This window comes from Gymnogyps californianus, chromosome 12 (assembly GCF_018139145.2).
Source record: "Gymnogyps californianus isolate 813 chromosome 12, ASM1813914v2, whole genome shotgun sequence".
Taxonomy (NCBI): domain Eukaryota; kingdom Metazoa; phylum Chordata; class Aves; order Accipitriformes; family Cathartidae; genus Gymnogyps; species Gymnogyps californianus.
This window is the reverse complement of record NC_059482.1, coordinates 20,622,891-20,639,710: the sequence shown is the minus strand read 5'-3', so window position 1 is coordinate 20,639,710 and position 16,820 is coordinate 20,622,891. Positions and strand designations below refer to the sequence as shown.

At 44.5% G+C, this 16,820-nt stretch overlaps 1 protein-coding gene across 2 annotated transcripts in view; it reads right to left on the bottom strand.

Annotated features, from left to right (window-relative positions):
• Window positions 1-16,820, bottom strand: part of NECAB2 (N-terminal EF-hand calcium binding protein 2) — a 90,297-nt gene that overhangs the window by 66,830 nt on the left and 6,647 nt on the right. For both annotated transcript variants that reach the window (XM_050904105.1, XM_050904104.1), the window contains exon 2: window positions 9,302-9,326. In XM_050904105.1, the coding sequence (XP_050760062.1) occupies window positions 9,302-9,326 (25 nt within the window). The remainder of the gene's footprint in view (window positions 1-9,301; window positions 9,327-16,820) is intronic.

Below are 16,820 nucleotides of genomic sequence, written 5' to 3'. Positions count from 1 at the left end.
GTACAAAGACACCCCTTGATTCTAACATGCATTTGCTAACGAGAAGTGACATGAGAAGAAAAACAGGTCCTAAAAACTCTCAGCTCTTCACTTCTGCTGCACACAATGTGCACCAGATACCTTCATATCTCTGCTGAAAGAAAAAAGCAGCCCTGAAAGGGCACAAGCAGCTGAGAAGTGCCCTGTCAAGCCAGCCAGTGATGAAAATCAAATCCTAAGTTCATAGGGTTAAAGGGTGGACAGAAGTACTGGACACATCTAGTGACAGCCTGTAGAGCATGGCCAGCAACCACCTTTCACAATCTCTACATTATCTCAAAATTCATCATCTGGTTGATAGGTTTGTTTATTATTTTGGGAACAGCATGTCCCGATTTAAACAGATGTCATCTCTTCAAAACCATGTGCTGTGAACTTTGCAAGGACTTGGAAGGATAACTGAATATACAATAGAGAGAGCTAGGAAATTATACAGGAGTCCAAATAACTGAAAACAGATTCAAACTTTCTCCTTGTAAATAAAGGTCATTACACAGTTTTACAAGGTGCTTTTTGATTGTCACATGAAATCTAGACTATCTAAATGCAAATCTTTATTTATTTATTTATTTTAAAAGGATAAATACATTTAGACTGGTCGTCTGGTCATGGAAGAACCTACCAGATTTATCCATACTTAGAAAACCTGATTCATCACTGCATTTTTCCACTTATATGTGGGTGGCTGCTAATACTGTTTTTGTTATGCAAGAATTATAAATATTCTCACTTAGACCTAATGATTTAATTTGGACGCACCAGCGGGATATGAATAGCTCAAGGTTTTCCCTGTGCATGAGGAGCAGTAGCCATGCAGAAGGTAATTACCTAGGTCTGGAAGATAAGTTGCTTTGATGAGTGGTAGCCCATAACGGCAGGGACTGCAAGGCTCCCGGGAGCTCACAGTAAAAGCATAATTTCAAAATAGGTGCAGAGTTGTGGCTTTGGAAGGAAGAGTTGTAGGTGCAACAGGAGGCTTATTAAGTGTTTGGGGTCTTTTTATTCTGATACATATATATATGGAGGTATCACAGCCCTAACCCAGCATCTTTTTAAGATCTGATAAAAGCACCCAAAGCTACAATGTCTTCATTTTAATTCCTTGATGCCTTGGGTGCCATATTATTGACATCCCAGCTGCTTACCACCATTCAAGTCCTGTGCAAGCGTATTTTCCAGAAGGGCCTCAAATTGATGGGGGAGGGTGAGGAGATAAGTACTTTGAGTCTTAAAACCACCTTGTGGACAATTACCATGCTAAATGCCAATCAAGTAGTTTTCTAAAAATGTTTCAATAAATTAAGAAGGTAATTAATAACAGATGCCTGCTATTTTTAAACTCAGAACAACTCCAAAATTAAAGTTTTTTGCCCAGCAATCAGATGCCATTTAAAAAAAAAAAAAAAAAAAAAAAGAAAAAAAAAAGACAGGCCCAAGCAGGGCAAGCAAGCTGAACGGTGACAGCTTCTTGGGTTTCCGAAATAAGAAAAGGACTAAGGCACAACCACCACCGCAGGCAGGACGCCAAGCAAGCAATACATGACATTTGGCACACGTTGCAATACCAATGTTGTGCTCGGACCGTAATCCCATTTTCCTGACCCAGAAGTGACTCCTCTAACCTGCAGCCCTGCAGCTGAGGAGCCCACCAGGACATAAAGCACTGAAAGTGTACAGTAAAAACAGGCTCTTCAGACCACCTGCTCGCCAGTGCCAGTTTTCTCCTTCTCTCTCTCCTGCATTTCCCTGTGCTCCCACATTGCCAGAACTGAAGAGGTATTTACAACCCTTTTTGCCCCAGTTTCCATATTAATGACTCAAGCTCAGCAAGGGGCACTCTCAGAGTGAAAGGGGGAAAAGGAAACATTTACACAGTGATCTGGGTCCGGTTGCTGTGAATTTGGGCCCTAAGCATATCCACAAACACCCCTTTCTTCCTGTTCTGGGCTCACTAGAGGTGATCAAAATCATTTCTCCAAGTAGGGGCTGGAGAGTGTGGGTGAGACTTTGAGACCTATTACCATTAACAATCCTGCACATTTCCCAGATCCCCAAAGTCCTTACTCAGAGGAGCAGTCTCTGCCTACAAACGAGACACAGAGGACAGACACACAGCGCTTGGGAAGGACTGGAAATTGCTGTGAGCTTCACCCACACACTCTTTTGGAGACGCACCACACCAGGACTCGTTCAGCCCTCTCCCTCTGTTGAGGGCCCAGGGCTTTTCCTGCTCTCCTACCACCATCTCTTAACCAAGAAACCCAATCCACAGAAGAACCTCAAGCCTCAGTCTCTTCATTTGCATACTGGTGATTAACGAGTCCAATTTCTACTTAGGCAACACTTATTACATGCCTCAGTTCTTTAACATATCAAGCAGTGTTAGGTTAATGGTTGGACTCAATGATCTTAAAGGTCTTCCAAACTAAATGATTCTACGATAAGCTGGGGCTGAGATGTGCCCGAAGCTTTTCATTTACTTGGTTTTCTTTTTCTGCCTTTTTCCAGCTTTTGAAGCTTGTGAGCTCTACAGACCAAGGGGACAGCAGTGACACGGGGCATTACAGGCACAAAGCCATCAGGCAGAGCAGCACTAGTGGTTTATATGCAAGAGGAGGAGCTTGCTCTACTCCCAAGGGCACAATCCTGCTGCCAGCTAACCAGGGTCCTTAGCCAGTTTGTTATGATGCTGATGTCCAAAGACATTTATGTTCCCCGCTTGTCAGCGCTTCTATATGTGCCCCCATCGTCTGTAGTGCAATTTGCTATGAGGCTTGCAATGCTGGGATATGCAGACCTTTACTTACAAAGAATAACAGCATAAATCTCCTTTAATGAGCTCTTAAGTGACTAACAGATATCTGTGTGCAGCTATTTAAAGGACAAGCCCTACTAAGATAGGAATGGGCACAATTCCGCGGCCCTCGGTGGCTAACCAAGAAGCCCTTTCCAACTACCTATTCCTGCTGCATTCATGTTTCTTTTTTTTCCTTTATTAGCTCTGCTACGTCCTCTACAGGCTGATCATCCAGATCAACTGAAAACTGAAACCTCCTCTCAGCATTTGCACTCCAGATCTCTGTGTTAAATTTATAAATGAAATTAGTTTAATCCATGTTCACGCTTCATTGTATTTCATTTTTTATAAAAGCAGAAGCTATCCAAGACAGCATCTGTTGAATGGCTTCATTCCCATCAACACCTTCTCTAGATATGATAAATTCAAGGGAGAACCACAACGGTTTGGGCCAGTTCTTGGTGCAGAAGTCAGAAACACAGCAGCAATAGGAAGGTGCCAAGTTGACAAAACCATGATGCTAACTCATCCCTGGTCACTGTCAGGTGAAATACTGCACCACCACTAGCTCCTCCTGCCATTGTTTGTAGGTGCTTTATAACCATATGCTGAGTTTTCAGCACATTTTCTTTTGCATCTCTCCTCTTCCACAGCAGAGGTCCAGAGGAAACCACCTAACCCCCAGTGCCCGGCAAGCCAGCCCCATGGATGGGGCAGACTGACAGCCATTTCCATGAACGAGATCTAATAATTATGGCAAAAAACACTGAACTAAACCACAAGATTAAAGCTGGATGCGCTTCATGTTTAGTTACACTCAAGACATGGGAGTTGGGTAGTTGCAGTGACTGGAGATTTCGAGATAATAAAACTCCAGTTTTCAGGAAGCAACATTTCCATAATGAATCGTTAGCAACCAGGCTGTTCTGTCAAAATAAAACTGCCTTAATCTTTCAAAGAGAATCCTGGGCTATTTAACTTATAATTGATTAACAGCTTTCTAATGAGAGGATTAAAGTACACAGTAGATAATTCAGATGATTGACAGCTCTGCTTCACCAGCCTAAAACAAGATGCCTCCGTTTTCCTACCACATGCCAATTAAACGATTAAGTATTGTTTACTGGGACTGGGAGGATTACAAGACAGTAGGTGAATTTATTAGCAGAGAAAGGAAAAAACACTCCTACACAGAAGAAAAAGATTATTTTGAATGACTAACAGCCATGCCCCTGCAAAGCATGACTAGAGCTAGCTGAATTATTCACTGTCAGAAGGTTACACCCCAGCCCTTCTCCCTTTTTTCAGACCATTTGCCAGTTTATCCAGATATCTCCAATGTGCTCGTCATTTCAAGGTGTGCTAGCCAGACTGTTTACTGAGTTTATCATATAGATAGTTGTAAATCCAGCTACTTGATATTATTGATGGGGAAAAGGTTGGGGACTTAACTCACACTAGAGACAGAATCTCACTTCTCTGGGGCAGGAGACCAAGACATCTTTTAATGAGCAAGAGCTGCTTCATTAGCAGTCTCTTGGTACACGTAGGCACTGAATCAAATCACCTTCATACAAGTGCCTGAACATGGCAGGGACAATAATGTGTTTTAGCATCTTGTACCAAGAACATCCAATTTTACACGAATTAACAATTTATGCCGAGGAGCTTTGGAAGGAAGGGAAGGAGGGAGAAGCTCCTGAATTCACACAATCAGGCTCCATAGTTACCATGTCTGAACCAGCCACGTTGCTTTAACACAATACGTGTCATTTTTACCAGGCTGGGTGGGGGGCAAAATCAAGATGCTTAAAAGATTTCCAAATTTAAGACCTCTTGACTGTAGGAAGCTGCACATTAAATGAGACAATTCCTTAAGCTTGCAATCCCCCCTTTGCCTTTTAGGTGACCCTTTAATCATCTGATCTCTGGATGGCAAAAGTTAAGTGAGATGTTCTAGTCAAACTAGATGGCAAGAGCTGAAGTTTTCTTCAGATTTCCCCTCCCTATTTCTGTAGGGCTCCTACACAGGTCTATAAGAGTGGCTTTAACACAGCCGAGGAAAGCAAGAGTTGCCTTGTTCTGGGTGAAGCTGCCAGTGCTCCCTGCCCTGCGAGCTCTCCCCCCCAGTATGCCACTGGCACACAGCACCGGATAATGAGTCGTCTCAACTGGTTAATTAAAAAGAGCAAAGTCCCTGCCAGACAAGAACTTATGCAGGTGTGGAGACAGCAGAAGCATGTTAACAGAGTAAAATATTTTGGGAACCTGTGAGCTTGTGTTTTCAGCAGCCTGTCCAGGGCTCAGGGCCCCTTCCCGGGATTCTGACAAAAATTGAAAAGTGTAAGATTTTCATTTTTCAGCGGAGGGCACACAGTCCACCTGTGGTGAGACATGAAAGCAGCAGGCTGATGGTTCCACTGTTCCTCGGAGCTGTACCAGGTAAAGCCATGAAGAGACTGAATTTCAACAAATCAATAAATTAAAGGCCAGGATGTCAAAGAGAAAATTGTGAAAAAGAGGTCCCTAGGGATATTAAGTACACAGATATTACCTCTGGCTCTGGAAACCTCTGAGCTGCAGTTTGCGGGTAGGCTGTACCAAGGGAAATATTCCTTCACATCTCCTGCGGCGGCTGCTGTGAGCTGCTGGGGGCTGGAGGGGCGGCTGTGGGAAGCCGTGACCCCAAAAGGCTGCGGAGGAACATACTGAGCTAATTATGAAGAGTGGCAAACTCTGTTATCAAGAGTTAAGCAAATACGAATGGCTGGTGAAGCTGGCCACCACGACTGGCAGACGTTGTCTCAAGAAAAAAAGCAGCATCTGGAAAAATGTAGGGAAAACCATTGCAGGACGTACAGTCCTTCAGAAGGTAGCCCCAAGGTCACAGAGACAACCCTACTCAGTGGGACTGGAAAGCAGCCACGCTGAGATTGACACATGCTCGGCCACCTCACCTTGCAGGAACCAACATGGGGATAGAGCTGCCGCTTAACTCCAGACTACTTTGTGACAGCCTGTCATCCAGGTCATAAAAAAGAAAAGGCAACGTCGCGTTTGCCTGGCAGCATTAGTCCCATGGAGAGCACCGCGTTGTGTTGGCTAAACAACGTAGTTGTAGGTCACCTGCATCGCAAGCAATGAAAGTAGAAGCAGAGATGGAGATAACTCTTTCTTCGGAGAACATTTGGCCTTTATTAACAGAGCCAGCTGTCCCCCCCCTGCAGTGCCCATCAAGGGTTAGGAAGAGGCAGGACAAATTTCAGAAGAGCAATTGCAGCCAGCAGCCTCACCAGGGCTGGGGGGACACCTTTTCTGCCTGTGCTCAGAGGCAGTGGTCTCCTCACCCCCCTGCAAGCCTAGCGCTCAGACCTGCTGCACCCCAGTGGTGACAGCTCTCACCCTTAGCAGTTCAAATTCCTGCCCAGCACCATCTTTGACAATGAACCACCACTTTAACCACCAGACATCGGGGTAGGACTTGTCCTGCTGGTGCCTATTCATACCATCCCAAGCTGATTATGGGTCCTGACAAGTCAGCCCATCACCTTTACACCCAATGAATTAACAGCTACCGGGTGGCAGACATGTAGTGGCAATCCACACTCATTTTAACATTTTGTGACCTAGACAAGAAGAGCTGCAGTTCTTCCAATCCATGCAAGCATCCCTGTTTGAGTTTTAATTGGGATATTACTGGTTAACATGGAATAAAGATGTTCAGACAAACAGCATCCAGGGGAATACTTGCAAATGGGTGAACACCTTTTCATGTCTACACAGCACGGCCAACCGAAAAGAGCACTCATCCATGAGCAATGCTCCCATGGGCATTACGTTAGGGGGTACCTGGCCCCCAGGAGGGTACGTCTGCTGGGCAGGACAGCAGCTCCATGGAGAGGTGTTTGTGTGCCAGGGTGGCTGAAGGACACCCCAAGGTCAGCTCTGTGGTATTAAACTCTGCTTCTTTGCTCAAATCGAAACTCCCTCTGGTTGGATGAGCAGGACAAGAAAATGCTTTTAAGTTTCATGCTGTACCTGAGCCGCTCACTGTCTTCCTGTCCACATGCAGTGGGGTGATCCTGCCTGTTATCTGCATGGATCACTTGTTCGAGCCTTACAAAGGGAGGAACATCCAGGGAGAAGACCATGGAGGAGCTGGGCAGATTTTTCCCAGGGTGAGGGGCAGAGGTAAAAACAACAGGTTTGTTCTTGCTGCTGGAAGCACCTTGTTTGGCTTTTACCTGTTATTCATGCTAAAACACTGAAGGAGCATTTGCCCGTCATTAGTAGCAGAGTATAAGGTTGCAAAACCAGGAGATTTGGATGGGTTTCAACAACAGCAAGGGAACTGGTCAGCAAAAGTCACCAGCTTTCCAAAGGTACGTCTTTCTTCTCAGAGACCCACTACCAGAGCACACCAAGTGGGTCCAAAGGCTCGTCACGTCCCCACGTTATCACCCACGCCACAAAACACAGATTCATGGCTTGCCACTGGCACCTACCAAATACACCAAGAAAGCTGTCCCTGTGATGAGAGCTGCACTAAAATTTAATCCCCACGACCTTGTGTCATGGTAAAGCCACCAAAATGACAGCTTTGCCCTCTTGGTTATGTTGGAAAGACACGTCTGTCTGCCCCTGGCAGGCAGCAGCTCCTTCCATCCTGCTGCGGTGAGCGGGGAATACCAAAGCTTCAAGAGCAACTTCTGAGCTGCTCCACTCACCCATCCTAGAAAAGCCTTAACATTGACACAACAACCAAGACAAGATTTTGTACTTTGAGTTCTGATTCTTCAGCCCCATCGCAGCTGTTATAAATTTAATTGAGACTGAAACAAAAGCGCAACGTCATTTGGCAGAGCTCGAAAAGCAGTCACTGGAAATAACTACATCAAGACCAGTATGTTAAAGTGCATCCTTTCAAGCTTTGTTCAGCAGAGTAACATTTGTTATTGAAAAGAAAAATCACTGCTTTTGATTTCAGCTGCCCTACACAGAGGCTGTCCTGGAAACTGGAAGGAGGCTGTGGCGGGAGGGAGGCTAAACATGGACTTAGCAAGGAACAGTTTCACAGGTTGAAGTTTGGAGTGGCATTTTCAACTTCAAACTGAGATGGGAATAACTAAGCACAGATTTTAGCCCGGTACCTGCATGCAACGAAGACATTGACAATTGTAGTCCAAAAACCTCACCAGACTTCTCCTGACGGAGAGCAAGTGGCAGGTAAGGCTTCATTACAAGCTGGCAACCCCGGCACTCAGCTCCCTGGGGGCAGGCACACCAGCCAGCAGAAAGCAAGCAGGCAGCATCTCTCAGAGGCAGCATCTAATAGTTCATCAGACAAAACCTCCGGGTCTCCAATTACGCAACAATTAAGTGCTCAGGTGGCTGTGAAGTATGACAGTCTGGATGTCAAGAGCACAAATTCATTTTTCCCTGTAAACGGGACTCAGAGTGCTCTCCCCCCACGCCAGCCGCCCAACATTCCCCTTCCATCACGCAACTGCTCAGCTTATCCAAGCAACAAATATCAATGTCTTGTTACTGTGTCAGTTGTTATAACCAAATGCCCATGTTAACGGGGCATTTACTGCTTATATGCCAGCCAGCTCACAGCATCCTTCATGGCCTTACCTAGGGGCAGTGATCATACATATCTACAAGCTCTTGCAGGAATCAGGTATCTCCCTTTTAAATCTGGTAGGGAAAAACCAAACATCTTTCCTGTGCTCCTCTGCACAACCCTCCCACATGTCCCTCTGCAAACACACACAGTTTTGACGCATATTTAATTTTCTTCTTGTACAACAGGGAAAGAATAGAGACTAGCTCTTGGGATTTTAGCTAGGAGCTAAAATTAAATTGCTTTTCAGGGTGGAGAGAGATCCTAGGATTGGACCTATTGCTTCTTTTTCCGTAACTATGTTATCTCAGAGCAGAGCAGCTGTCTCCTTTCAGGATCCCAAGTCATTTAATGAAGACACCTCCGTGTTATTCCCCATCTAAGGACAAGACTTGGTTCAGCGAAGTTGTTCAGCTTTCTACAGACACAGACTGAAAACACACATCAGTACACGTTGCTCCTCAATGCGTGTGTTCAGTCCTTCAGGAACCAAACTACTAATAGTCACAGATTAGGTCTGTTTTGCAAAGCTATTCCAAGATTACCAAGAGGTGGATCCTCACTTATCACTTAGCTGTGATTTATTTTTATGCTCTTTTTTGTGAAATTGCCCCAAATCTGGTGGATCGTGCCATGCTGACTTGCACACTAGTATCACGTCTGCTCTAAGAATATCTCCGCCAAAGAAACAACAAAACCTTTTCTGATGCTTAGACTGTATCGGTCTCAGACCCAGTATGCTGAAGGACATTTAAACAGTTAGATGTTACTATCAGGAAAAATGGTAATAATGACAAAATTTCAATCAAGAAATGTGAAATATGAATGTACAGACTTACCATTTTTGTCAGCTCTTCTGAAAATCTAGAATTGAAAGAGAGAGAAACATTTTTACTATGTTATTCAACTTGAAAGGGCGAAGCCCTTAGCACCAGGACTATGTTCAACCCCACGCACAGGGCAGGACGACGCGCTCCAGCCCCCCAAGAGCCAATTCAGGTGCTTTACTGAGCTCACCCTTCCCAAGACTCAGCCCATCACCCCCAGACCCACGCAATGGACAACCACTGCCAGGGTAGAGTATCAACATGATTGCCTTCGGAATAACTGGTGGAAAAGGGGCTAGCTAGCAAAATAAAGATAACACAAAATGCTTCCAGCAGTTCCAGCATCTCCCATCTCCCTCGCAGAAGAAAGCCAAAAACATGGGTCCAACACAAGAAAAATACCCATTAAAAAAAATTACAACAGCCGTGCAGCCAGCCCAGCCAATTTCTCTAGCATCAATAATATCTCTTAAACCAAGTTTCACAGTTCTGCACTTCTGAAACAAATTATTTACAATATTTTTTTTTTAAAAAGCAAGTTTCCTGCGTGGGAAGGAGGTTATATTTAAACTTCAAACTACTGTGTGGAGGAACAACCCACAGAGAGGAATCAGATAGCCCTTTCAGAAGAAAAAAAATCGCAATAATGTGTAGTACAGTAGAATTTGCCAGGGAGAAAGACAGCAGAAACAACTGCTAGTTTTCTGACTAGTCTCATCTTAGGAATAGTCCCCTGACCCAATGCAATTAATAGCAAAAGGCTTGTGCAAGGGCTGAAATCTTATAGTTTCCTGCCAAAAATGGCTGCTAGCACAGGTTTGGCCATAAATTACCAAAAAATTAACATGTTCATAAACTGGGCAGAAAAGGGAAAACATTCTCATCGTCTCTTCAGACCTGACCCTATTAATTTGAGCAAGAGCAGAGATTTTGGCTGTACAAAGAAATTTCCCTGTGGAGGGAATAAAAGCACCAGCAGGACAGATCAGAGTCAGCTGTAAAATGGAATCTCTTATTTTCTGGGTCATGAAATCATTACAAAAAAAAAAAATATCAGAAGAGAAACTGCTGCACAAAACAAGAAACCCAAGAGACAAATTGAATTGCGGAATGTGCTATTTTAGTGAATATGCTTTAATTAAGGAACATTAATCATTCTTTAGCCCAAAGTTCTTCCTAGACTGCCTAGGGCAAAGTCAAAGCTGGACTTTCTGGTGTACTTCAGCAGAGGCAAACACCCTCTGCTTAAGCCAAACCCAAATGGTGGGAATCACTGAGTCCCAGTTTCAAGAGAGGGTCATAAAAACCCTGTAAGGATTACAGCTTGCGACCACTCCAAAACTGCTTACTTCTTGGGCTGACCTTCATTTTTTTAGAGCAATTAGAAGTTTTAGGGGGAAAAAAATCCTACCTGTCTCCATACTTATGGACTTCATTGAGGTTAAATATGGGTTTTGAAGGGCCGGCCAGTCATGGCTTGTCCATGGGACAAAAGAATAAAGCTAGGCAGGACAAGCAGGACCCCAGCAAGCCCTGTGGCTTTGGCACACATCACCCAGCCATATGCAATACGCCCTGCCCAAGTATGAAATATTCCTCTTTTCCTGGCTTAGACACCCCAACTCCTCACTCCCCATGAGCACCTCCAGATGAGGCCCTTTTCTTTCTAGATGCTGATTATCTCTGGTTTTTTCATTTCATGGCCACATCTTTCTATTACTGTTCCCACTGCTTTGAAACAAAGATATTACATCGTCTAACACAGAAGCAGCGATGTCTATTTTAAGGTCCTGTGGGAGATCGCCACCTCGCTAAGCACAACTGGCAGAGGGAGAATGGGAAGGTAAAAACAACAGGTAAAATGTAGCTTAAAGTGGTAGAAAGGCTCAATCTGCAGCGCTCTGCTCTGTGGAGCCACCAACCTTGCAACGAACTCTTGGAGCAAGAGGAGGAAAAAAAAAATAATTAAGAAATGGAAGAAATGTTAAGAAATGGAAGTATTTATGTCCAGCTTCACTAAGTGAACTTTTTAGGGCTTTAACTCACCCAGATACTCCTAGAAATTATGACTATTTGTAAACGAACACGTTCATGGAACTTCTCATCGGCTGTGTTACCTACCAAGGTTTATCCTACAGGACCAAGCTGTTTAGTTTTTATTGCTAATGAGCAAGATTTATTCTTCCAATTTAATTGGACAACCTAAAATTTGCACACACAAAAAAAATTTAAAACAGGACACCTGGAGGGAAAGCAATTTAAGATAAAGTCATCTGTCAGCACAGGCAGGCAGTACATCAAGGTATGAACACTGGAATGAGCATCAGGAGGCTGATAAAGACATAATATACTCCGTGATAGATCAGTAATGCTGCCAAAAATGCTGCTTCTGTGAAGACCCAGGATTTACGCTCTAGCTCAGCAAACAAGAGTGCCCTCCCACACACAACCTGAAGATGCCCTCCGTTCATGCCTTGAATTAGTTGTTCCACTGCAGGAAGGATGTGGTGTGCTTTCAGTAAGGGAAAGGTGTAAGATCTGGTGATGGAAGGGAAGCCGCAGCCCCTCACACCTCCCCTACAAACCAGCGGGGCAAAGCCCCGAGGGCAGCTCAGTGCCGGGATCCCAGGGAGCTTGGGGAAAGGAAAGCTCCAACCAGCTCCAGGAAGAAGGGAATAAAAGCAAGGATGCTGCGTCATCTCCAACATAGAGGCTGCGAAGCCGATCTGCCCTGCAGTCGCTCTCTGCAGGCTTGCAGTAACTCCATCGCTGCTATTCTCACTCAGCAGTGAAGTCGCTTAGACTTCGTCAAAGCAGCAGCCCTGGAGGTCAGCGAGAGCAGAGGCGATGAAATATTGATGGAGAAACGCCCTGTCCTGCCAGGCCCTCGGCAGCGATTGGCTTCCCGTGCCTCCACCCCGGCCGAGGACCATCCCCAGCGGCCAAAGGCTTCACAAAACAGGAGCCGGCAGCACTGCAAAGCCCGACCAGGGATGCTCTTTCCGCTCCATCACCCCCAGTTCTCCAACTGCCAGGGTAACACGCCGCTTTCAGATGGTCAATGAGAAATTATCCAGTCCAAAAAGTATGACAGCAACCATCTCCCCCATCAGCTACATTTTAAACCTATTAAGCAAGTCTCCTGAAGCACAGGGTAATTGCATGGTGAGCCCACAGGATGCCCACAATATGGGCCAGATTAACCCATTTTATAGGATTTACCCAGGCAATGCACGCAGTGTGCTGTCTGCAGCATACTTGTTCCATTTACCAGGTGTTTAGACGAATATGAAATCTATTTTATTTAGAGCAAGGAGCCTCTGTCAAGATTTCCAATAGCTTTTTTTTAAAATGTACATTTTTGCTGTACTCTCAAATGGCTACTACAGATATTTGGCTGGCAGAAGTAAGCAATTCAAAACACTAGTGGTAATAATAAACTCAAAAAAAAATTGATGGTTTCAAATTTAAACATTCAGTTCTGCCTTCTCAGAGCTCCTGGATGAGAATGTGCGACACTGGAGGCTGCTTAATGGAGGTTTTCTCAGCAACGTTATTAAATTCACACAAGCACTCCCCTAACAAGCCTAAGAATTATTACAGGGTTTATAGAGTTTATTATCCCTTCAGCAGGTTAATATGATGTTGATTTAAAATAGAGTGCAACTGAGCTAGAATTTTGTTTCCCATCACAATCTTGGTGCAGAACCGAGGACAAACAAAATCTAAGTCTCCTGGGTGAGGAATGCTGATGGATGAGAAAGCATCCAGATACCCAGATATACCTAAAAACTCAATTAATCTGTTCACTGTGTTCATTCCTGTTCTTCCTTTCTGTTCCTCTCCCTACAAGTCTCAACACCTTATTGGAGCTGAGACAAGTTTTTATATCAGGCATGGTCTTTAGCTTTTTAACTCGAGGTACCGGTAGGAATTTCCTCTCTTACAGCTTCTCTATGTTGCTCTTTCCAGTAATAATGTGGGAAAAAGAATGACCTGAAGCTTTGCTACTTTGAACTACATCTTTAGACATCATCAGGCTAATGAGCTTTCCCCATGCAAGGGGAAAGGTTTGGTTTTGGTGTTTCAGTAAGAAATATGCCATTGGTGTGGAAATATTGTCCCGTCTGGAGTGGCTCCTTGCCAAAGCAAGGCTGCTACAGAGCTCCGGGTCTCCCAGCATTTCTCCCACTCCAAAGCAAATCTTCTTTTTTTTTCCCCCTTCCTCCCCAAGAGAAGAGCAGTTAACACCATGTCCTAGCCTCTCCTTTCACTCTTACCTTCTCCTTAGACTTTACCTAGCTGTCCTAAATAAAAGTTGCATGAGAGAGGTAAGAATTGCATTTGATGTTACACCTTCACAGCACTAGAAGTTACTTGTCTGTAAACATTGGCCCTGGGTGCAGCTCCACTTCAAGCAGCCACTTACAAAGCCCTGAAGAGCAGAAGAGAAAGGATGAACTCTTCTGTGCGATTATGTGCCTTGCAGTGAGCAATCCCTGAACGCAGAGCCCAGCCGTGCCCTGCCCCTGCTTTCCAGCCGTGTCCTGCTGGCATGGCTCGAGGGGACAATTTCAAACCATGGATTTCACATACGGAGGATGAGGAAGGAGGAAAATAGCCTTCCCGGTTCACTCAGAAGTGAGAAGGTAAACAAGGACACAAGAAGGGGAGTGAATCAACCTTAAAAAAAAAAAAAAGAAGGAAAAAGGTCAAAGCAGAAGGGGATTGAGAAGGGATTCCTGTGGCTACGATAGCTTTGCTAGTTAGGGCTGCACTGGAAATTGTGTCATTCACAAAACAGTTGGAAAACTGTGCCAGTTTTTTTTTTTAATCTACATTTGGAGATGCACCCTTGGCACAAACCAAATTCTCTATATCTTCTATCCAGACACCTCACTCAATCCTATGGGGCTGAAGAAGTGCAAATCAGATTTGGCCACATAAGAGAGGGTGCAAGAGGAACCATAAGCAGGAGAGCTGGATTTGAAATGGTCTTTCTGACCCTGTTGAAGAAGCAAATAGGCAGATAAGGGTCAAAATCAGTTTTCAGCAAAAGACAGACGGAACAAACAAAAAGCTTCACCTGACCCGAAATGAACGGCACTGACTTCTTCAGGGGCATTTAAAATAAAGCCAAAAAGCAATGCGTTTAGTCACAATTGGCAAAGCCAGAAAGGAGGCAGAGATGTCAGTGCCCCTTGGAGTGCACAGTCCTGCTATGGGGATGCTCACCCATACCCAAGCCTGACCCTTATTTTAGATGCCAAGTAGGAGACGAGCTCTTCAATGGGCTCTCCCTGGTGTAAACCACATGGGGCATTGCTGCCTGCAGCTGCTGTGACTCACCAGGTCTTACACGAGCTGGAGTTCACACTCCTGCTGTCAAGACAGGTTTTTGACAGTGACCTGAAGGCGGGAAGAGGTAAGCAAGGACAGTCGGTAAATCAGCACTGAGGTAATCCCAGACAGAGCAATACCTGTGTAGACATTTCCCGTGCGTGGGGAGCCATCCACCTCAGCTCTATATTGCACGTGGACTCATTCACACTCAGCAAATATGATCTGATATAGGCTTACCTACACGCACACTATATTCTCCTTTTCATAAGTCTTGTGACATTTGAGGATTTGTTCTGGACTGGAAATGCCACCATCACCACACGTGGATTTGAGCAGCACCGTGACAGTTTCAGCTTCCCTTTAATAAAGGGGTTTTGTCCTCGTGGGTGCAGAGAGATGCTCAGGGCATCTTCAAGCAGCCCAGAAGGCAGAGAGAGAACATAGCGTTACCACAATCTCATATCATAAGCTGTGGATAGACACTAGTTGTCTACAGCAGATTACACATGCTGCCAGCCTTGAGCTTTTGGCTGTTGCAGATGGAGCAGCCATGTGCAATCCAGACCCACGGAGCAAACACCCAGAGGTAGACAACTGAGGGTGAGCGCAGGATGGGTACAGACCCTTTGTTCAACCCCAACCCCTTATGCTGATTTGACTGACATTGTAAGAGCTGACCATTAAACGCAAAGTGATGTTTTCCAGGTTCCTAGAGCGACACATCACCTCCACTTGATCTGCTATCACCACTGAAGAGCATCTGTCGCTCCCTGGTTTTACTTGCTGCCTATTTTAGGCAATGCTTAGGACTTAGATATCTTCTTCATTAGTTTGTTACCAGGGTTTAGTTAATCTGCAATTTTAGCTATTTTTTACACTTGTAAACCTATGATTTTGAGCTGAACTAATAAACATTATTCAACCTTTTTTAATCCTTTACCTAAAAGGACACAGGCAAAATAAAAGAAAAGTAGTGAAACCAGTCCAAAGTTAAGATTCACCCTCCAAGTGGCAGTAGCCAAGTTGATGGCAGAAGACATCAAACCCCCTTGTTGTATTTTGTTCTTCCTCTGCCCTCAGTTTTGCCCCACAACACCACAGTTTTATTTCTTGGGTGGAAAGGGCATAGGGAACTTTGTACTGACCCACCAGCCACCCTCACGGTCTGGAGGAGTCAGAACAAGCATGTCAGGGATGGCTGAGTCAAAAGAAATCCAGAACAGAAGAGGAAGAAAGAGTGACTAAGGTACCATTAGCGTCAGAGCCATCTTATCTAATTCATAGCCAAAACCAAGCTTAACCCTCCTTCCCCAGCCCCCGATGAACTGCCTACATAGCACACCAGCTCATGCAAATGTGCTAGTTAAATATAAAATCTTACAGGTCTTTTACTTCATCCCCACCCACCGAGGAGCCGCACTGCTGCGTGCCTGGGACTTGCTGCTTCCCCAGCGCATCCACATAATGCAAGAACATGAATGAGTTAATTGGAAAACATGTTCTCATCCCTGAGGATTCAGTGGGATCCTTGTTACTTTCCCGCTAATGTGTGAAAATTAACCTAAATGCGTGTTCCCCTGTTTAAACTCTTCTTATGAAAGGGCTAGTCTCACAGTGCACTTGAAGAGCCTGCTACAGTGAAGCCACAGCTTCAATTGACATTTCTATTGTAACTGGAGAAAAAGGAGCGAAGCAAGTTCTAAGGAGGGAAAAAAAAACCCCAAACCCTTAAACCTTACATTTCCAGCATCCATTTCTACCTTCAGCAGGTAAGAAAAGGCTCGCAGTCCCATTGTGAAAGGGAAAAAAGATCAGGAGCTGCACACCCAGCTCTATTGTATTTCCCACCACTTAAGCCATTCAGAAAGTTCATGGCTCATTTTCTCAGCTCAAACCTCAAAGTGGAAAGAAAAAATCCATTTAAAAATGGTAAAGTTGAAGAGATAAGATAATATTTTGGTGGAAAAACAGTCCTAACTCAAGAACCTCTTGTATAAACTTAATGTTGCTTCCCAGTTGCATTTATGCTCTGAAGCCCAGATTCCAGATTGTTGTGAAATTTTGGTAATTTCAGGGCAGGTAAAAAAAAAGAAAAAAAGCCAAAACAGAAAAAACAAACAAGTTAACTTAAAAGATGTAAGGGTATTAGTTGCATTTGTCCTTTCAGTTTCCCCATGAAGCAGCATTT